General features: G+C 41.2%; 1 protein-coding gene across 7 annotated transcripts; it reads left to right on the forward strand.

The window, feature by feature from the left end:
* Window positions 1-578: 578 nt before the first annotated feature.
* kcne4 (potassium voltage-gated channel, Isk-related family, member 4) lies at window positions 579-14,753 on the forward strand. 7 transcript variants are annotated; one of them, XM_043702061.1, is made up of 4 exons: window positions 579-860; window positions 2,752-2,813; window positions 10,053-10,108; window positions 13,554-14,753. In XM_043702061.1, exon 4 carries the CDS (start codon window positions 13,590-13,592, stop codon window positions 14,052-14,054), a length of 465 nt encoding a protein of 154 aa, XP_043557996.1. In that variant the 5' UTR covers window positions 579-860; window positions 2,752-2,813; window positions 10,053-10,108; window positions 13,554-13,589; the 3' UTR covers window positions 14,055-14,753. The 7 variants fall into 7 exon arrangements, with proteins under 7 accessions (XP_043557996.1, XP_043557997.1, XP_043557999.1 ...); XM_043702062.1 differs by lacking the exon at window positions 579-860 and adding an exon at window positions 910-1,907; XM_043702063.1 differs by lacking the exon at window positions 579-860 and adding an exon at window positions 2,308-2,665.
* Window positions 14,754-22,976: the final 8,223 nt, after the last annotated feature.

Consider the following 22,976-nt stretch of genomic DNA (forward strand, 5'->3'; position numbering starts at 1 on the left):
CTTTATCAACTCCATCACAAAGACGGTCTTTTCCAATTTTACAAATCTAACATTTCTTTCCTCCTTCAGTGCACTCACCTGCCAATGCTACCTTCATTTTTGAATAAAGATTTCATTGTCTAGATTTAATGCTGTGGAAAGCCCCTAGTTTATTCAAAATAATGTTGTTGATATCTAATCTTGCATCAAGTCCCACTTATAACACATACTGCCTTTCAGTTTAATGGAGAATTATACAGATGAGGTGGTCGTACAGGCTGTGTCATCTAGATGTTCCAGATTCTGTTGCTGGCCATCAACACCTGGAAGAGATTTCCAGGCAAAATGCCTGTAATAAACTCTTTAGTTGAATAGACATCTTACAAAGCTAGATCCCTGAATTAAAGGAGTGGCTTGTAGTTAAGATAAGAACAGGAAAATCTCAGATTGAAGACCATATCTAGATTGAGTTAACTAATTCAACTAATAGTACTCAGGTGGAAACAATGTTAGAATAGCTGTCAGCAATTTTGGATTTGTGAGGATCACTTAAAGCTGATCACAAAACTCAAGTATTAGATTTTGACCTTGATTTAATGCTGGGACACCTACCACTGAGTCAGAATAGCAATACATCAAGTCTCACTGGAGATTTGTTCACATAATCTAGGTTGATGAGTGCATTATCAAGGGACTACTGCACCATTACTTACAATATTAACTCAGCTGGTTTACAAAGCAGTGATACCAACAGCATGGATTCAACTCCTGCACCAGTTGAGGTTACCATGAAAGCCTCCCCTCATGGCATGAAGTCTGATGACCCTAAGATTAAATCACCATCAATCATCTCTGGAATGAGAGAGCAGCCATATGATCTGGTAGGACAATGGTGACCTTTTTCTTACAATATTATTTTATTGGTTTGTGGCATCTCGTAAGCAAATTGACTCATGACCTTTCATTACAACACTACTTTTTCAAAAAATACTTAAGCTGCAAAGCATCCTCCGATACCCTCTCGTCTTTGCTAGATGCAACCTAAAAATCATGAATTCTTTGTCTCCCTCCTTTACCTCTGAGGTCAGCGATTCCAATGTGCCGTTTTGGCTAACATTTTATTCTCCATTTATTAATTTCAGCTCTCACAAGACTTTGCTAAGTACTGATCATTCATCACTCCTGCTTGCCATCCCTCCTCCTTTCCCAGTGGTTTAAGTTCTGTAGTATGCTCAAATTGTTTCTGACCTCATTTCATGTCACCTTGGCTCCTAACAGTCTACAGCCCCGTATTTCCTGCCCCAAATTCGCCATTCTAACTCTGTATTGTTCGGCTGTCTGTCTCATTGGCAGCAGTGTTTCTTGAATCTTAAGCATCACACTCCGAACTCCTTCCCTAAATTCCACATCCTTTCTTTAAGTTTCTCCTTAAAATCAAGTTTGGTCTTTTTTTTATTGTTTGGCCTCTGCAAGCCTGGGGCAATTTTCTACATTACGGATGCAAAATACTTTTAACTTGTTACCCGGTGATCCTTACTGGGAAGTACAGGAGTATGAACAGGTCAATACAATGTTTGGATCAGAAACAATGCATCCATCATCAGCCCACTAGCTTGTCCCCAGTGCTAGCTACAGAGAGTTTCCTTGTTAACTTGGGTGAAGTAAATGAAACCACCCAAGAATATTAACTTCAGATTGGGGATGGGAAAATGTTGATATAAAGCAGAGGAGGACAACATGTTGCCTCGTTAAATCATGATTACAATATTGTGCCCCTGATTCAAGATAATGTAGCACTTGGACCCAGCAATGTGCCAAAATTGAACATTTTTGGTGAAGTTATTTTTCATTCACTTTATTTATCCATTGTCTGCCTCAATTAAAGCTGCCTAATTATTCTAAAATGGTCTACAACCTTCCACCACCAGGTAAGCAATCTTGCATATGAGGCTATAAATATGAAAATGCATTTTTTTGTATATCTTCATGTCTATGGTGTTTTATATTAACTGTGCTTGTGGGAGGGCATTTCCAGGAACGTGATCGGGTTATTTACACAGGTTTCTATCGGAATACATGTTTCAAAAGACAGTATGAATTTTCAAGGCGATTTTCAGGAAGGTAACGGCAGCACAGTGGTTAGCCCTGTTATCTCAGTGCCGGGTTCAATTCCAGCCTTGGGTGACACTGGAGGTTTTACATTCTCCTCGTGTCTGCCTGGGTTTCCTCCCACGGTCCAAATTAGCCATGGTAAGTGCGGGATAACTGGAATAGGATGGGATGCTCTTCAGTGATTCGGAGCAGACCCGATGGGCCGAATGGCTGCTTTCCGCACTGTAGGGATTCTGACTATCGCGTTAATGGAGGATTACCTATATTTGCACTTTAACCAGTGCACCTGCTGGGTAGAGATAGGAAACACTTTTTTTAAAGGAGTAAAGGAAATAAAGTTAACGGCGTTAACTATTTACGTCAGGTCGCACCTGCCAACCAAATTTGAGTACATTTGTGCTAAGGATGGAATACTTCATAGAATCTCTTCCCATCCAAGCACTGAAAGATTTCCCCAAATTGATTCACAGAAGCCTATAATAATGTTTGAGAACATAGGTACCTACGTTTTAACATGTTTAAACTTGGAGAAAGTTAAAATCTGTGAAGGTGGAGCCGAGAAGACCATCTTGAGGTTATTTGGCACCATTAAATTCGTCAAAACAAGGCATGTTTCAGTTTCCAGTTTTGTCAGTGAATGTACGTCGCTTTTTCTTGCAGCTTGAATGCACTGAGTCAGTCTCCAGCGTTTTAAACAGTGCCAAGTCCAGAGAGCGATACAGGTGAGAGCAATCATGTTTCCAGTCTGCGGTCCTTGTAAATGCAGCTAAATCGCCTTTGTTTGGGAGAGAAGCAACGTGACGGCAAGGGAGCGGAATGCCTTTGCGACCGCAAATACTGTCGGCGTGGTGTTAACTGAGAGAGGTGACGCACTTTGGCAAACGCTTGGGGAATATTCTTATTGTTCCAAAACAATATCTAAAGAAATGCGTCAATGTTTGCAAGAACATGGTGCAGGAAGACACCATGAAGCCCAAATAAGCCTGCTCCCTCATTAATTGCCACGGTTGATTTTCTGCCTCAGCTCGATTTTTACGCACTCTCCATGTATCCATCCGAGAAATGAAAATGTTAGTCACCAGTCTTGAATAATTCGTACATGGCAACGACAATCTTCAGGGACAGAAATTTCCAAATATTCACAACCAAATGTGATTAGTCATTAGATTGGATGCTCTCTATAGATGCTGTCAGGCCCGCTGAGTTTCTTCAACAATATCTTTTTTTTTAAATTCAGATCTCCAACATCTCCAGTATTTTGGTTTTCCTTTCTGAACAGTGTATTTCAACGAGACCATATCCCAAACTCTTCAACTCTGGAGAGTATAGGATTTTCTCCATTGTCTTGAAGTGACGCAAATGTCTCCTTAAAGATTACCAAATACCACATCACCTCTTTTTTAATACCATAAAAATATTTACCCTCTCAACCATAGAACTCTTATCCCAGAAACCATGAACTTGCACTACATTCCTTCCAGTGCAAGTATATCCCTCTTTAAATATAAACTGCAGCTGGTATTCCAATGTTGTCTTACCCAATCCCTGAGCAATTTTAGCAAAAATAAATCATTGCTCTGCATTAATTCCCTTGCAATAAAGATCAGCATGCCATTTGCCTTCCTAGTTGCTTGTTCTATCTGTAAGCTAACTTTTATGTTCCTTGAACATTTGCACCTAGGTCTTACTAAATATCAACATATAAAAGTTTTTTTGCTGTAAAAACAAATAACCTCACATCTTGCAACAATATATTTCATTTCATTGTGGGTGGCACAGTGGTTAGCACTGCTGCCTCACAGCGCCAGAGACCCGGGTTCAATTCCCGACTCAGGCGACTGACTGTGTGGAGTTTGCACATTCTCCCCGTGTCTGCGTGGGTTTCCTCCGGGTGCTCTGGTTTCCTCCCACAGTCACAAAGATGTGCGGGTCAGGTGAATTGGCCATGCTAAATTGCCCGTAGTGTTAGGTTGAAGGGGTAAATGTAGGGGTATGGGTGGATTGCGCTTCGGCTGGTCGGTATGGACTTGTTGGGCTGAAGGGCCTGTTTCCACACTGTAAGTAATCTAATCTAATTTGTCACCTGTCAACCACCACATTTTACCTGTCTACCTCACTTTGCAGCCTCTTTGTGTAATTTTTATAACTTATATTTCTACCTAACTTTGTATCATCAACAAATCTCGATGCATTGCTGCATCAATGATTCTGAGGCAGAGGTGATCAAGAGCTTCAAGTTCCTCGGATGCTACAGTCAAGGAAGCACATCAATGCCTCTATTTCCTCAGGAGGCTAAGGAAATTTGGCATATCCACAAGACCTTTATCAATTTTTATAAATGCATCATAGAAAGCATCCTGTGTAGATGCATCACAGCTTAGTATGGCAAGAAATTACAAAAAAACTAAATATAGCCTAGTCCATCAAGAAAACCAGCCTGCCTTCCACTGATTCCTTCTACACTTCCTGTTCCTCAGGAAAGTAGCCAACATAACAAAGGACCTCTCCCACCTCAACTATTCTCTCTCTTTCAGGTAGAAGATACAAAAGTTTGAAAATAGGTACCCAACAGATTTAAGAACAGCTTTTCCCCCACTGTTATCAGATTTATGAACAGACCTCTAATATATTAGAGTTGATCTTCCTCTGCACTTTCTCTGTAGCTGTAATACTATATTCTGCATTCTGTTCTTTTACTCTGATGTAGTTATGTAAGGTATAATTTGTCTGGTTAGCACGCAATAAATACTTTTCATTGTATCTCAGTCCATGTGACAATAAATAAATCTAGTTATGAATGTAAACTATAAATAGCTGAGGTTTAAAAACAGTAAGGCATATATGCATCTTTCTGACTGACTTTTGTTTTGAAAGGAGTATACTTTGAACATTTGAATTATTTACATTTTCCCATTGGTTGTTTATTGGCATAACACTTCACCTCATGACACTATACAAGTTGCAATCTGCTAAATTGTTTACTTGCTGTCCATTAACTAACTCTCCATCCATGCTAAGAGATTACCCCAATTGTATGAACTGTTTTTTCCTTATTAAACTTTTATTTAGCAATGCATTGAATGGCTTTTGGAAATCAAAATATATTGCATTAGCTTCTCTTTACATTGTTAAATGCTTATAATCCTAATGCATTTGTCAAACATATGCCACCTCATTTTATAAAGCCATGTCTAATCACGCTTCTATTTTCTAAGTGCTTTGGTAATACTTTCTTAATTGACTCCAGCATTTTCCAGATGACTGAAGTTAGGTCTTTAAGTTCCTTGTCTTCTACCTATCTCTTTTCTTGAATTCAGATGTCACATTTGCTTACTTCCAATTCAGAGTAACTATTCTGGAATCTGGAGTATTATGAAAAATAATAATTAGTGCGTCCATTATCTCCACAGGAAGCTCTTTTAGAACATTTACGTATCTGCAATTCGGTCCTGGTATTTTTTTGTAAGTGGCTGGTCCCTAGTCTTTAATGTCTCTTCATTTTTTCTCTACTCTTTAATTTGCTCATTCCTATTAGCCCTTAGTTGCCCTCTTCTTTCTGATTTTTAACTTTCACTGTTTGACAATGCAAACAAACACAATATTTGTTCAATATATTCTCCCATTTCTTTATTCCCATGATAATTTTTCTGGCCTCTGCCTTGAAATTCTAGATACTTCCTAGCTATTCTCCTTTTTATATACTTGTAACAAGTTAAACAATCCATTTTATATAATGGCTCATTTACCTTTATATTTCTGTTTTTGTTTGCCTTATTATCGACTTTTCAGTCATCCTTTACTGATTTCTAAAACACTTACAGGTTTAAAACTATTTTTTTGAAACATTAAGAACATTTTATTTTAATCAAATACTATTCTGAACTTCTCCAGTAAGGCACATATGGATCTTTCTTCCTGACTTTTCTTTTGAAAGAAGTATACTTTGAACATTTGAATTGTTTATTTACATGTTTCTCATTGGTTGTTTATTGGCGTAGCACTTCATCTGTTTATCCAATCAACCACAGCCAACTGCCACTCATAAACATAAATGCGGTGAATTTTATAATTAAGATTCCTATTTAGCACAGCAATTTGTGGCTCTCAAAATTTAATATTGAATTAAATTATATTATGTTTTTTTTAGAGGATCATTTATCACAAGATTATTGATTAATCCTGCCTCATTACATGATGATAAATTTAAAATAGCTTTATCTCTAGTTGATTTCATAATGAGCTGTTGTTTGCAAAAGCATTCTACAATCTCAACTTTCAGACTACCTTGGCCAGTCTATATCAAGGTGAAAGTGCCTCATTAATTCACTCCACGTGATATCAAGAAATGGTTGGAGGCACTGGATACTGCAAAGGCTACGGGCCCTGACAACATCCCAGCAATCATACTGAAGACTTGTGCTCCAAAACCTCTTGCTCCCCTCGTCAAGTTGTTCCAGTACAGCCAAAACACCCAACGATGTGGAAAATTGCCCAAGTATGTCCTATACATAAAAAGCAGGACAAAACCAACTGCTCCTCGGATGCTGCCTGAACTGCTGTGCTTTTCCAGCACCACTAATCCAGAATCTGGTTTCCAACATCTGCAGTCATTGTTTTTACCCAACCGATAACCACCCCATCCATATACTTTCAATCATGAGTGAAGTGATGGAAGGGTAATCAACAATGCTATCAAGCAACATCTGCTCAATAATAACCTGCTCAGTGATGCCCAAATTGGTTCTGCCAGGGCCACGCAGCTCCTGACCTCAGCACAGCCTGGGGACAAACACGGACAAAACAGTTGAATTCCAGAGATGAGGTGAGAGTGACAGCCCTTGACATCAAAGCCACATTCGACAGAGTGTGGCATCAAGGAGCCCTAATAAAACTGGAATCAATGGGTATCGGGACAAATTCTCCAGTGGTTACAGTCATGCTTGACACTTAGGAAGATGGTCATGGTTGTTGAAGGTCAGTCATCTCAGCTCCAGAACATCTCTGCAGGAGTTCCTCAGGGTATTGTCCTCAGCCAAATCATCTTCAGCTGCTTCATCAATGATCTTCCTTCCGTCATAAAGTCTGAAGTGGGGATGAACAAATGACAAAAAAAGTTACATTGCTTCTGTCACAAGTTACAATTATGTATCAATTAAAGCTCTGTACAATTAAATGACATCTCTCCAATGTAGAGGAGACCACATTGTAAGCAACAAGTACAGTAGCAAAAACCGAAATTACTGGAAAAGCTTCTGTGAGGAGAAATCAGAGTTCATGTTTTGGATTGAGTAACCCTTCCTCAGAACTATAGTAAAGTAGATTGTGCAGTTCAGATAAATTGCTCTTTACTTGTGTCTGGGGCCTTGGAATGGTGAGGAGGGAGGAAGTAAATGGGCAGGTGTTGCACCTGCTGTGATGGAGGGGAAGGTGTCGTGGGGATATGGGAAGCTTTTGGAGTGGAGGAGGAGTAGACCATGTTGTCCTGGAGGAAATGCTTCCTATGGAAGGTTGACAAGGGAGGAAAGGGGAATGTGTCTAGTGGTGGCATTGCACTGGAGTTGGTGGAAATGATGGCTAATTAACCTTTGGATGTGAATGTCGATGTGGTAGTAAATAAGGACCAGGGCTGTGTGGGAGGGAAAAGAAGGGGTAAGGGCAGAAATGGCGCAGTGGTCGGGAATCCTCAGTTGAGCAAGAATGTGGACATTTCAGAGACCTCCTTGCATAAGTTGGCATCATCGGAACAGATGCAACAGAGAGGCTGGGAGAATCGAATACAGTCTTTACTGGAAGTGGGGTGGGAGGATGTGCAGTCAAAGTAACTACAGGAGTCAGAGAGTTTGTAGTGGATATTGGTAGCCAATCTATCCCCAGATGTGGAGGAAAGGAAGGGAGGACCATAAGACCATAAGACATAGGAGCGGACGTAAGGCCATTTGGCCCATCGAGTCCACTCTGCCATTCAATCATGGCTGATGGGCATTTCAACTCCACTTACCTGCGTTCTCCCCGTAGCCCTTAATTCCTTGTGACATCAAGAATTTATCAATTTCTGCCTTGAAGACATTTAGCATCCTGGCCTCCACTGCACTCTGCAGCAATGAATTCCACAGGCCCACCACTCTCTGGCTGAAGAAATGTCTCCGCATTTCTGTTCTGAATTTACCCCCTCTAATTCTAAGGCTGTGTCCACGGGTCCTAGTCTCCTCACCTAACGGAAACAATTTCCTAGCGAAACTGGACACACTACTCCAAATGGCGCCTCACCAGAGCTTTATAAAGTCTCAGTAGCACAACAGTGCTTTTATATTCCAACCCCCTTGAGATAATTGACAACATTGCATTCGCTTTCTTAATCATGGACTCAACCTGCATGTTTACCTTTAGAGAATCCTCAACTAGCACTCCCAGATCCCTCTGTACTTTGGCTTTACGAATTTTCTCAGAGATGGGACAGGTGAAGATGAGAGCAGATTAGATATTGAAATCAAAATTGATAAATGTTTCCGAATTCCGGACAAGAGAGGGAAGCAGCACTGATGATGTCATTGATGTACCAGAGAAAGAGTTGTGGGGAGAAACCTGAGTGCCCCATAAAGAGACAGGCATGACTGGGGCCCATGTGGGTACCCATGCCCACATCCTTCATCTGAACAAAGAGAAAGGAGTTATAAGAGAAGTCTTCCAAAGTGAGGATGAGCTCAGCCAGGCGGGGGATGGTGGTAGTGGATGGGGATGGTTCAGACCTTTTTGCTAGGAAGAAGCAGAGAGCCCTGAAACCATTCTGATGAGGAATGGACGTGTAAAGTGATTACACATCCATGGTAAAGAGGAGGCAGCTGGAGCCCACAAACTTGAAATTTTGAAATGGATTTCAGAAGTGGGGAAGGACTGGATAAGGAGAATAAAAAAGTCAAGTTGAGGTGGGAAGAAATGAGTTCTGTGGGGCAGGAATAGGCAGAAACAATGGATCTGGAGAAATTAAGGCAACCAATGTCACATTAGCAGTTCTCAATGAAAAGCTGGAGTGCAGGTAAAAGGACAGAGAGAGGGGTCCAAGTGGAGGGACAGTGTTGAGAATGTACGAAAGGATCTGTGGGATGGGGAGAGGACTCTTGTCCAAAGAAATATGCATGGAGGTGGAGGTGACTGAAGAAGAATTCATTATCATGTTCTGCCCTGAATTCAATGAGGTGGGGGTGCAGGTGGATAAAACTAAGACCTTTGAGTACAGAATGTACAGCATCAGAGAGCAGTAGGATAGTAAATACCCAATAGAAGGTGGGGTTAGGAGAAGGGATAGAGTCAGAGGGAAGAGATGGGGAGGAAGGTTCCAGAGGAGTATGTATCTCTGAGATGAGGTAGCCTTCATTCCTTAATGCCTGAAAGGGAAAGAGGAAGTTTCTTGTTAGACATTCGAATAAGTGAGAGGGTGGAACTGGCGGGCATGGCAGCTCTGAGCCAGAGTGAAGTGATGCTGATGGGGGAGAGAGGTCGAGTGTGTTTACATGGTAACATAATGCAAACAACTAAAGGCAGTAAGACCAGCTGGCTGATGATACCAGTGAGGCTGAGGAGCATTGTATATCATGGAGATAGCTGTAAGTCTAAGGAGAATTGTACATCATGGAGATACCTGTGACTTTTGTTTTTCCTGATCTCGAGCCAAACTGATTCTACTTTTTAACCTTCTGCACCAAGATCCTTTCTTACTCATGTCCTTATCTAATCCTTTCCCATTAGGGCTGCTCTTGCCCTCCTTTCCATCCTACCTAGAGTTTTAACATGTTGTGTATCCTGGGAGATTTTTTAACCCCAAAATGTGTTTACCTTGTAACTATGCCATAGAAATAATTACATCAAGTATTTATATCTTTTATTTGCACTGTTAGTTTACCTATGTTAATATGAATGCTTTGCAGATTCAAACTTATGTTGTCTTAACCACAATTTTCATGTAGGGATCAAAAACCAGAGGGCTCAGATTTAAACGGATTTACAAAGGAACATACGTGATGTGAGCAAAAACTTTTTCTCAAGCAAACAGTTTGGATATGGAATGCACTGGCTTGACTGTGGTGGAGGCAGATTTAAAAGGGTATTGGAAGATTGTTTGGATCCACATAATGTTAAGTGGTATGTTAAAACAAAAAGCAGGAGATTGACCAGTAAGTAATGATGAGAAAGTGAGGTCTACAGATGCTGGAGATCAGAGCTGGAAATGTGTTGCTGGAAAAGCGCAGCAGGTCAGGCAGCATCCAGGGAACAGGAGAATTGACGTTTCGGGCATAAGCCCTTCTTCAGGATTCTTCAGGATTCCTGAAGAAGGGCTTATGCCCGAAACGTCGATTCTCCTGTTCCCTGGATGCTGCCTGACCTGCTGCGCTTTTCCAGCAACACATTTCCAGCAGTAAGTAATGATGCTTATTTGAGGAGCCGGGGCATTACATTGGGCTGAATGGTCTCCTTCTGCACATCTATGATTTTGTTAGTCTCTACATACACCTTATTTGTGGATGCACAATTGCAGTTTATTTTTTGTTCCTGTCTGTGCCACTCTGCTTGTCCTACCCAAATCTCTACTTTGCACTATAGTCTGGAATTTCTCTATAGATTTCTCAGTCTTGCTTTCCACTGACCTCTCAACCAATTTCTTTGAATTAAAAGTTAATCTATACTCCTAATTATAGAATTCACAACAACAGAGCACAATTGAAGCCCATCCAATTGAAACAACTATATCTTTTCCAGTTCCGGTTCTTCTGAGAGCACACATTGAGGCATGCACTTAATTCTCTTAATTTGCCTGACTTTGTGTCAATTGTCACATAGTATCTCAATAATTCCTCATTCTACTATATGTTATTCATTCCACATGGACCATGACAATGGGAACCTCACCCAATTTCCCACTTCTCAAGTTCATCTCCCTTGGTGAAGAGATATGTTTGACCTCGAATCTGGCAAGCAACTCAACCTTTGAAACTGTTGGCCACAACTGCAGAGAAAAATGTTTAACCCCTTTTCCTATTTTTCCCACTGAATCCATGATTGCCAAACTTCCCCTCTTTTTTTGTTCATGCAGTCTCTGCACATTTTGAGATGGTAGTAGATTTTGTTGACATGGCTGATGCATATCATGGGACCCTTTCCATGACCAATAAGTTCTGGTTTGGCACATGAAACTGGAATTTCTGGCTTAGAGGCAGATATGCTATTACTATGCCATATGACCTCTTACCGAGTATTCCCTATAAGTTGCTGATAATTCAACTTCTTGTCCTGGCTCCAGATTAGCTGATATCAAACAGTCCTCTTTCTCTTCAGAGGTTGTTCTTCTTTAGGTTTGTTGTCATCACCCAGGCAACATGTTCTATGGGAGAAAGACTATATTGTAGAATATAGGTTTTAGATTAGATTAATTACAGTGTGGAAACAGGCCCTTCGGGCCAACAAGTCCACACCAACCCACCGAAGCGTGATCCACCCAGACCCCATTACTCTACATTTACCCCTTCACCTAACACTACGGGCTATTTAGCGTAGCCAATTCACTGAACCTGCACATTTTTTGGACTGTGGGAGGAAACCCACGCAGACACGGGGAGAACGTGCAAACTCCACACAGAGAGTCGCCTGAGGCAGGAATTGAACCCGGGTCTCAGGCACTGCGAAGCAGCAGTGCTAACCACTATGCCACCGTGCCGCCCACTAATAATGAAATATTCTACTGAAATAACATAACAGCTAACAATCATGCTAGGGTCTACACTATGTACCAGATTAAAAGCTCACTGTATAAATGTGAGCCTTATTTTTTTCCTACAATATTATTTTACTGCGACTCGATGTATTTTCGGTGCAATCTTCATGAATTACAGAGGTTTCTAATTTCGATGTTAGATTTTGGCACACAAACCGTTAATCCCAGTGGCACTGAAGTAAAACTATCACCAAGTAAAAGGGCGCGTCGTCTCCTGTCGCCCCCAGAAGATGCGGAATCGCTCCACGCTCCGCGTGCAAGCGGCGCAAATACGACATTTACATGTGTTTCTGGATAAAATTTACTTTTCAGGCAGTACTCTCCGAATTAATAACAATTACATATCTTCGACCAATGTAATAACAGGTTGATTCAAAGACATATGAACCTAATTGCATTTTCCTACAGCCTTGCATTGTCTCTCATTGGGCTTTTAACTGAGCACTCGGCAGAAGTGGGTACTGAGGAGGCTGGAGATCAGAGTCAAGATTAGAGTGGAGCTGGAAAAGCACAGCAGGTCAGGCTGCATCCGAGGAGCAGGAAAATCGACGTTTCAGGGATTCCTGATGAAGGGCTTTTGCCCGAAACATCGATTTCCTGCTCCTCGGATGCTGTGCCCCACCTGCTATGCTTTTCCACCACCACTTTAATCTTGACTTTTAACTGAATTCTGTTAGGGGAGCGTTGACTATATCTTGACAATATCTGGCGTCCATCTCTATGCAAACTCCAATTTGGATATTTCCAGCTCTCTCTAGGGGGCGGGGGATAGGTGGGAGACGATTGCTGGGTAGAAAGTCCTCTTGTTTGATGTTTTGGGAGACATATTTACTCCAGGACACTTCCTATTGATGGTTTTGCTTAAATTCCCGCTCATTTTTCTTCCGTTTGTGAGAAACGCGTTTTAATCGGCGCCACTGACTGATTATGGGAGTTGGAAAGCAAACCACAGACGTGCTGATCGCCTGATCATAAGTTCGCTCCCACAAAGTGTCCAACAGGGGCGATGGATACAGCTTACAAAAAGCGAAGGAAGCGTCAAGATCGAGCGTGAGCTCCTCCTGTTTGCACTGTTTACCAGTTTATCGACATTAGCCATTTTAGGACAACTATTCAAACCGAGAGAGGCTACCACATAATCCAGTCGAGGTCTCTTGCTCTCTCTATTAAATGGGAGGGTTACTCAGTTTGCTGTTTCTCTTGTTTCTTGGTAAACTTTCTGCAAGAGCAACATTCATCTCGAACAGACGTCATGGTATATAGTAGCTGCCAATTTCTCACTATTCCCCCCCGTTTTTACCAATAATGTGCTGCTCCGAAACCCTCACACACATTGGATCCGGCTCGGCATCTTACAGTTCGCTTCCCATTTAGCACGTCATGGGGGCCAGGGTGAGACCTATATAAAGCGCTGCAGCCGACCCAGCCAAAACTGAACACAGGCAGCCAACCGATAGAAACGGATCTCCATGAATTCTTAAGTAATCCCAACATCTGCCTGAAGTTTGAGACACTTTAGAACAAGCGGTAAGCAAATAATTTACAACACTCTAGGTCGATCGTCTTGTCTGCGTTGTGATTGTAGGTAATAGTTCAATCGTATATAACATTCAAAATGTACCCTTAAGTATTGTCATAGTTCTTAACATGTTTGGTTTATTGTTCAGAATGACATGACTGTTCATTCTTTCAATGCCAGACTCATTCGCTGTAAGAAACAGCAAGAACTCCAAAAATGATGGATCACTCAAATGAGACCACAACGGCCAGCCGCACGGCGAAGATTGCAAGTGACTCCGAGGACAACGAGTACCTGTACATTTTAATCGTCATGTCTTTCTACGGAGTCTTCCTCCTGGGGATAGTGTTGGGCTACATCAAGTCCAAGAGACAAGAGCGGAAAGATGGCAGGCTGTTCCTGTACGATGACAGGGGGGAGTGGGCTGGGCTGAAAGCGGTGCACATGCCCCTGGTGTTCAGTGCCTTGCCAGAGAGCGTGGTGCCCGCGCTGACTTGTGCCATGTGCACCATGGAGAGCAGCGTCAGTTCAGAGACGGCACAGGAGGACATCCAAGTGACCATCCCAGAGGAGGTCGGTGCGACTGAGAGCCTGCTGAGTGACTTCTCCACCAGCACCGAGCGCAACCCTCAACCCCCTACTGAAAGCCCCTGTTCAAACTTTTTGAATGGAATGGCCTGATCAGAAAGCCAGGGCATGGCTGAAGTTACCGTTTGAAGGGCGGATGCTGGCCAAATCCTGGAGGATTGGGACTGGACCGAGTCGTGACCGAGCACAGACTGCTGCTTGCCCAAATTTTCCAGCTCGGTCCAATTGTACACACGCACATACATTACCAAAGGTTCGTTTTTCAAAACAAATATGGACACATCTCCTTTCCCCCCCAAAAAGATGCTTTTGCAATTGCACTTATTAGGCAAGTTCAAGCATATTTGCACAGATGGCAGCAAGAATATACAATATAATAAGCATATTATGACATCCCATCATAGCACAACATTGCTATTTCACAGATTGTTAATATTTTAGGTTATGTGGTAATGGAAGTTTTTTGTAAAAAAAAATCAGTTACCTGTGGACAATATGCCTTTGTCTGCTGAATATTTTTTTTAAAATGTAGGATGTGTAGAGGGGACTGAACCACACACTCTTCAGTCTGGGATGAAATTTAAAAGCGGCGACCGGGGAAAATGCTGCTTTAAAATCCCACACGCAACCAGCCTGGGAAGCACTTGAAAACTGTAGAACCTTCCAGATAAAGTTGGAATCTGCCAGAATTTCCACGAAGTCTTCTATCGTTTTTAAATTAATTTGTAAATAATGTAAATAAGTTAAACTGTAAAGAATGTGTAAATATTTATTACTGAGTTGGATTAAAACAATCTGAAGTTAAAACCAATCCTGGTCTGTGTTTATTTTAAATGTGAAAGTCAGATGTAATGAATCCCGAGTGAATGCACCACCTCACTTGCTGGTGAGCCAAGAGGGCTCCAGGGTTCACTGACTTTGCTGAGTACACGAATCTGAAGGCATGTCCTCGATATTCCCAGGATCAGGACGGGGACAACTAGACAGGGGTCGCACTCCTGACCGCCAGGATCAGCGCTCCACATGACGCAATGTGCCGTCGCAAATCGTGTGAATATGCACATTCTTGGCCGCTTCATAAAACATATCTCATAAACATGCCGGTTTCCGGGTGATCCGCTGAATGAACTATTTGGCTCGATGATTAGGAAACCGAAATATTGGAGGAGGGTTAAAACAACAGAACAAGAGTGAGGTCTCCGCTATACTGTGAACGCTAAGGTTTCAGAAAGAGTATAGGGAAATCAGTGAAATTCAGATAACATTAAATATTGCAGTAACTCTGGGTTTTATGAAGTTAACTTTGCAAATACATTTGATCTAACTAGGGTGATCATGATTTTAAACAGACTATAATGTACATTTATTAGAAATATATTTGAACATGAAACTTTTTCAAACAGTATCTGGATCTTTGCCTTAAATGTTATAAACTGCAAGGCTGTGCGCCGTGTGCAGGAAGTGGGATTATAAAGAGCATCTGGATGTCTTTGGGTCAGCATGGATATGATGGGCGAATGGCCTCCTTCTAAGCTGTATCGTTTTTATGGTTCTAAGATGCCATTGGTGAGCATTGACAAAAACTGATAGCAACTTCGTTGAACTACTGAAACACTTGGCATGTTTGAACAATACAGCTACACAGATTGTACCAAGACATTACCTTACTTGCAAGTGAAGTGATTGACACTTCTGTATGATTCACTAGAAACAAAAAGCTTGTCAAAATACTTTACCCAAACAGTGCCAGTGAAATATTTAGTCAAAAGAGTTCCATGGCACACAACCAGTTCAATGTTAGAGATGTCAGAACTTGAGCTAAAATTTGTCCAGTTTACACTAAGACTTTTTATGGCTTCAGTAAAGGAGTGCTCATCCTGGATGGAACAGATTGGTATTTACAAAGATAACCTTTATGCATATATTTGCACAGTTAATCCAACATATTGGAAAACTTTTAAAAAGCATTTCATTTATTTAAAAGCGCAAGTTATATTATCATAGATGTGCTCTTCACGAAAGCTGGGTAGTCCATACAATTTGAAACTATTGCAATGTGGCAACATGAAAAGAGTTCTGACTTGCTTCAAAGTCTAGGGTGCAATAGGGTCAATTTTTGAAATTCCATATTTGAGAAGTATGCTTAATGTGTAAAGACTATTTGCTACATTGAGGTCTGCAATGATGAAATTTTTTGGGGGGGTTACGAACAAAAGTAACAGCTGCTTGATGCTGATAATGTCTTTTGCAGTCATCTGTCTCTTGAAGCATTAGAAAACAGGTTCTGCAACATGACTAAATATATTTTGTGAAGATTATCAAGTATAGTATAGCACTAACGTGTTAGAGGTGTGCTAAAGAATGTTGAAGAAAGTGAAGTTTCCATCTTTAAGTTTCCCTTCAGAGATTGGGAGTGCTACAGTGTTTGCATCCTCCAGGTTAAATCAAAGCCCAATGCACTTCTCTGGCTAGATATGAAAGATTCCATGCAGCTTCAAAATGTTCAACATTAAATGCATTCTACAGAAAGACAAAATTGAGTCAGAAAAATCAATCTGTGACTTTTTAAAGAGATTAAGAACAGTGTTAGATTCTAACCTATAATATGACCATTTTGGAAACCAGCAAATGACTGCCAAAACTTGATAATCAGGGAAAAAAGTAGGAAGAGAGTGAACTGGCACAAAATATAAACACAAATGTGAGAGCTTTTGCAAATATATAATAAAGGTAGAGGATACTAAGCATTTGTCTCTTAGATACATTAACATGGGGAATAGAGAAAAGGCAGAGACATTGAATAAATCATTTGTGTGTCTCTTCAGAGTAGAACATACAAGTCATAGACCAGCAACAGAGGGTAACCTAGGAGCTGATAAAAGCAAAGAAATTAAGATAATTAGTATCAGTAGAATGGAAAAGTACTAGGAAAGACCTTTATAGCAAATTTTTTTTGTTAGTCAGTGCACATTTATGGACCAGGCCAGATCCCCTCAAAACATTTCAAGAAGTTTGCCCAGATGTTTCTAGTTGTTTTGCACAGGTGTACAGTGGATATTCCAGGAGTGATGCAGCTGGTCAAATGCCCTTGGTTATAAACAAATTAGAATTTATTGGCAAGGTTACCCAATGAAACACAAACAAAAGAGAACAGAATATAGAATAATTTAACTAATTAAAAACCCAAATGACTCTATCACAACTTAATGATGCTGTTCCAAATACTTGCAACATCCCATAAACACCTCCTTGGCAACAAAGGTTCTTACAAGAGAGAGATGTCAGAGAGAGAGAGAGAGAGAGAATCAGCATGGAACTGCTTCTTTGACCAGCAGCCTCCAAAAACTGACTGCTTGCTAAAACCAGAGAAAAGCTGAGATGGGAAAACTGGCCACTCCCCTTTCATTGTGCAATTTTTTTTTTAAACTTAAAAGCCTCTTCAAGTAGATAAACACAGACAAAATTGAACCTCTACCTTTACGACCCCTCTGAAAACAAAAACAAGGACAACATAAGCTCATTAAAGGAGTGGCATCGTCACACCACTCCCCCTTAAAAAAATGAACCTTCAATATTTAAAGATGGCTTCATTTTAAAACCCCCTAATCTTAAAGTACAACGCTAGTAGTACACTAGTACTAGTACACTACAGCACCCATATACACTACATTGACAATAATCATGCCAACATGCACACACAATTCTATTACAGTCTGTTTTGCTCCTGCCATCAAATGCCTCCATTTCTCAGGAGAAAGTGAAGACTGCAGATGCTGGACATCAGGGTCAAGAGTGTGGCGCTGGAAAAGCACAGCAGGTCAAGCAGCATCTGAGGAGCAGGCGAATCAACGTTTTGAGCATAAGCCCTTCATCAGGATTGCTCATTGTTGAGAAAGGGCTTATGCTCAAAACATCGATTCTCCTGCTCCTCAGATGATACCTGACCTGCCTTGCTTTTCCAGCGCCACACTCACACCTCCGTTTCCCATCCAAGTCTTGACAATGTGTCAGCAATCATGTTTTCCTGTCCTGCCACATGCACAATTTTCAAATTGAATAGCTGTAACAACAAACTCCACCTAAACAGCCTGAAATTTTTGTCCTTAAATTTCTCTACAAACATCAATGGGTTATGATCAGTGTATATTATTGTCTCAGGTACACTACTGGTAACATGAACACTGAAATGTTGTAATACCAACACCAAACTCAACGTCTCCTTCTCAACTGTTGAATATTTCTGCTGATGACTGTTCAATTTCCTGGAGAAGTACAATTTCCTGGCGGCACGGTGGCAGTGGGCGGCACGGTGGCACAGTGGTTAGCACTGCTGCCTCGCAGCGCCAGAGACCCGGGTTCAATTCCCGCCTCAGGCGACTGACTGTGTGGAGTTTGCACATTCTCCCCCTGTCTGCGTGGGTTTCCTCCGGGTGCTCCGGTTTCCTCCCACAGTCCAAAGATGTGCAGGTCAGGTGAATTGGCCATGTTAAATTGTCCGTAGTGTTAGGTAAGGGGTAAATGTAGGGGTATGGCTGGGTTTCGCTTCGGCGGGTCGGTGTGGACTTGTTGGGCCGAAGGGCCTGTTTCCACACTGTAAAGTAATCTAATCTAATCTACCCGATATCTATCTTCTCATCGTTTTCCTGAAGGGCACAGCCCCAACACCCACATTATTCGCATCGATAGTCATCTTGAATGTATTTGTATAATTAGGTATGGCTAACATTGGGACAGTAGTTAACATAGATTTCAGATTGTCAAATGCCTTCTGACAGTCCACTGTCCACTGAAACTTCTTGCTTTTCTTTTGTGATTCAGAGAATAGAGCAGCCACACTGCTTAAATTTGGTATGAAGTTTTGATAAAATCCATTCAATCCCAGGAATCGTAGTACTGCTCTTTCTGTCGATAATGTGGGAAACTCCCCAATTCCCTTTGTTTTTGCATTCCATGGGGCTATTTGTCCATGTCCAATAACATGGCCCAGGAAGGTAACACGGGGCTTTAGCAAATTCACTTTTAGCCAGGTTTATCACCAAGCCTGCCTCCTGAAATCAATTGAACAATTCTGATAAATGTTGCAAATGTTCCTTCCATGTGTAACTAAAAATCACCAGGTCATCTATGTACACTAGACAATTGGGTCATCTGGCAATGGCCTTATTGTTTAGTCTCTGAAATGTGGCTGGAGCATTTTTCATACCAAATGGCATGACTTCAAATTGATACAGTTCATTCAGCAGTATAAAAGCCGAAACTGTCTTCGCTCTTTCAGACAAAGGTACCTGCCAGTATCCTTTGAGTAAGTCCACCTTTTCAATACAGTCTTCCAAATGCGGAATCAGATATGCATCAGTCTTTGTAACTGCATTGGCTCCATGACAGCCCACACATAACCCATTGAGTACCATCTGGCTTTGGCACCATTACTATGGGTGAGCTCCATTCACTGTAACTCAGTTCAATTATGTCATCTTGGAGCATGTGTTCAATCTCCTTTAGAACCTGTGCCAACTTTAGAGGGTTATGCCTGGAAGGATGTTGCTTAATCAGAACAGAATCTACTATACCTGCATCATGCATAATTAGGTTTATACTTCCCAGCTTATTTTCACATATCTCCCCATGTAATAGCAATAAATCTTTCAGATCATTACAATTTTCCCAATTTTTGACAACTTCCTCATTGTCCAATTTAATTTGAGGGATGTCCAATTCAGAATCCTCTGAATTTAGTTCTTCACTCGGTGTTGTAACCAAGAACACAGTATCCTTTAGCTTGCCTTCCCTGTCAAAGTACCTTTTGAGCATATTCACATGACACACTCTGTGAGATTTCTTTCTCTCTGGAGTCCTTAACAAATAGTTCACCTCACTCAATTTCCTTTCAACTTGATAAGTTCAACTAAAACTTGCTTTTAAAGGTTCACCTATCACTGGAAGTAACACTAATACCTTATCTCCGATAGCAAAATTGCAAGGTTTTGATTTCTTGTCTGCTTCCTGTTTGATTATATGCTGTGACAGTTTTAAATGCTGTCTAGCCAACTCCCCCATTCTATTTAACCGTCCTCTAAAATTTGACACTAGTCCAATTATGTGTTCTCTGAATTCTGAGTTACGAATTTCTCCTTAATCAATTTTAACGGTCCCCTCATTTCATGCCCAAATACTAATTCAAATGGACTGAATTTGGTCGATTCGTTTGGTGCATTTCTGAATGCAAAAAGTACAAATGGGATTCCCTTATCCCAATCACCTGGATAGTCTTGGCTATAAGCCCTCAACGTGGACTTTAATGCCACCTTTCTACCACTCTCTGTGATTCTGGATGATATGCAACAGATTTGAATTGTCCTAAGCTGTGCATAATTTCCTTGAATAATTTTAATGTGAAGTTTGACCCTTGCTCTGATTGTATCTCTGTTGGTAGTCCATATCTAGAGAAAATTTTGAGTAATTCCTCTACAATCCTTTTAGCTGTGATATTACGTAATGAAATGGCCTCTGGAAATCCAGACGACACATCCATTATTGTTAACAAATACTGATTCCCACTTTTTGTTTTAGGTAGGGATCCTACAAAATCAAGAAGGACTCTTGTAAGATTCCTCAAATGCAGGAATAGCTATTAAAGATGTGAGTTTTATTATTGCTTGTGGTTTTCCAATTACCTGACATGTACGACATGTCTGGCAAAATTCAATTACATCCTTGTGCTGTCCAGGCCAGTAAAAATGTTTTTGTATTTTAGCTTGAGTTTTTCTCGCCCCAAAACAACCCCATGCTGGTGGCTCATGTGCCACCTGCAACATCTCCTCCCCATTACCCACTGGCAATATGACTTAGAGACATAGTCATAGAGGTGTACAGCATGGAAACAGACCCTTCAGTCCAACCTGTCCATGCTGACCAGATATCCCAACCCAATCTAGTCCCACCTGCCAGCACCCAGCCCATATCCCTCCAAGCCCTTCCTATTCATATACTCATCCAAATGCCTCTTAAATGTTGCAATTGTACCAGCCTCAACCACATCCTCTGGCAGTTCATTCCATACACGTACCACCCTCTGTGTGAAAAAGTTGCCCCTTAGGTCTCTTTTATATCTTTCCACTCTCACCCTAAACCTATGCCCTGTAGTTCTCTAGACCCCAGGGAATAGACTTAGTCTATTTATCCTACCCATGCCCCTCATAATTTTGTAAACGTCTATAAGGTCACCCCTCAGCCTCCAACACTCCAGGGAAAACAGCCCCAGCCTGTTCAGCCTCTCCCTGTAGCTCAGATCCTTCAATCCTGGCAACATCCTTGTAAATCTTTTCTGAACCCTTTCAAGTTTCACAACATCTTTCTGATAGGAAGGAGACCAGAATTGCACACAATATTCCAACAGTGGCCTAACCAATGTCCCGTACAGCCGCAACATGATCGCCCAATACCTGTACTCAATACTCTGACTAATAAAGGAAAGCATATCAAACGCCTTCTTCACTATCCTATCTACCTGCGACTCCACTTTCAAGGAGCTATGAATCTACACTCCAATGTCCCTTTGTTCAGCAACACTCCCTAGGACCTTACCAGTGAGTGTATAATTCCTGCCAAGATTTGCTTTCCCAAAATGCAGCACCTTGCATTTATCTGAATTAAGCTCCATCTGCCACTTCTCAGCCCATTGGCCCATCTGGCCCAAATCTTGTTGTAATCTGAGGTAACCCTCTTCGCTGTCCACTACACCTCCAATTTTGGTGTCATCTGCAAACTTAGTAACTGTACCTCTTATGCTCGCATCCAAATCATTTACGTAAATGACAAAAAGTAGAGGGCCCAGCACTGATCCTTGTGGCACTCCACTGGTCACAGGCCTCCAGTCTGAAAAACAACCCTCCACCACCACCCTCTGTTTTCTACCTTTGAGCCAGTTCTGTATCCAAATGGCTAGTTCTCCCTGTATTCCATGAGATCTAACCTTGCTAATCAGTCTCCCATGGGGAACCTTGTCGAATAACTTCTGCGCATTTCTCATCTGCCTCAATATGTGATGGTCTCCATTTCCTCATTAAGACATCGGTTTTACGATAGTAGTATTCAGGGATACATTTAGACTCTTCTTCTGTGTATGCTTTTTGATACATTTGGTTTAGTATCTCAGCTTTCTGCTGTAATTCAGTTAATTACTCTGAACTGAATATGTCTGCTTTGTCATCTATCTGCTTCTGTTTTGTGTCAACCATTTGATCAAACAGAGTCTCTGCTAATTCCACTTCAACTTTCTTATTTGATCTCTCCTGCTTCAACTGGTGACTTTGTGACCTCATTACCACACAGTCCAGAAAAATCCCAGGACATGTGTCCTGCAATAGTTCAATTGCTTGAGTTTCCACTGGCTGTTCAACCACAGCAGGCAGCACCTGTGAACCAGCTGTATCATTAGCAAGGACAAATTGTAAGCCTGACACTGAGAGTTTGTTCAGTACTCCTACCTCAACTTTTCCAATCTTCACTGGACTCTCTAACCTCACTCTACATAATTGAGCACTTCATGTCTCATTGTGAATTCCCGTTACTAGCAGTTTTTCTGGCAATGGTCCTTCTGAGGTACATATCTCCTTATCTTTCAAAATCAAAGATTGAGACAATCTTGTATCTCTTAATATTGTAACCTCTTTATCTACTGCTCATGACATGTGTGGCTAAACTTTACCTTCCCAAGTACAGAACAACCTCGATTATCTGAACTAGACAGCCAGAGAGTATTTTGTTTGGATAACTGATTGTTCGGATGACTGATCTGATCGTAAACAAAGGATGCCATACTGAACATAATGACGTAAAAAAGCATATTTACAGTGTTTTTATTTCATTCAATAAATAAAATGTGTACAAACACTGGATGCTGCTTAATATGCATGATATTTTACAAATAAAATCACTTTTTGGCTAGAGTTTGATTGAAGTCTGTGACATTTATCCTAATCCTTGACAGTAGCCAGCATTTTTTTCTTTTCAGTG

Source organism: Chiloscyllium plagiosum, chromosome 13, assembly GCF_004010195.1.
Source record: "Chiloscyllium plagiosum isolate BGI_BamShark_2017 chromosome 13, ASM401019v2, whole genome shotgun sequence".
Taxonomy (NCBI): domain Eukaryota; kingdom Metazoa; phylum Chordata; class Chondrichthyes; order Orectolobiformes; family Hemiscylliidae; genus Chiloscyllium; species Chiloscyllium plagiosum.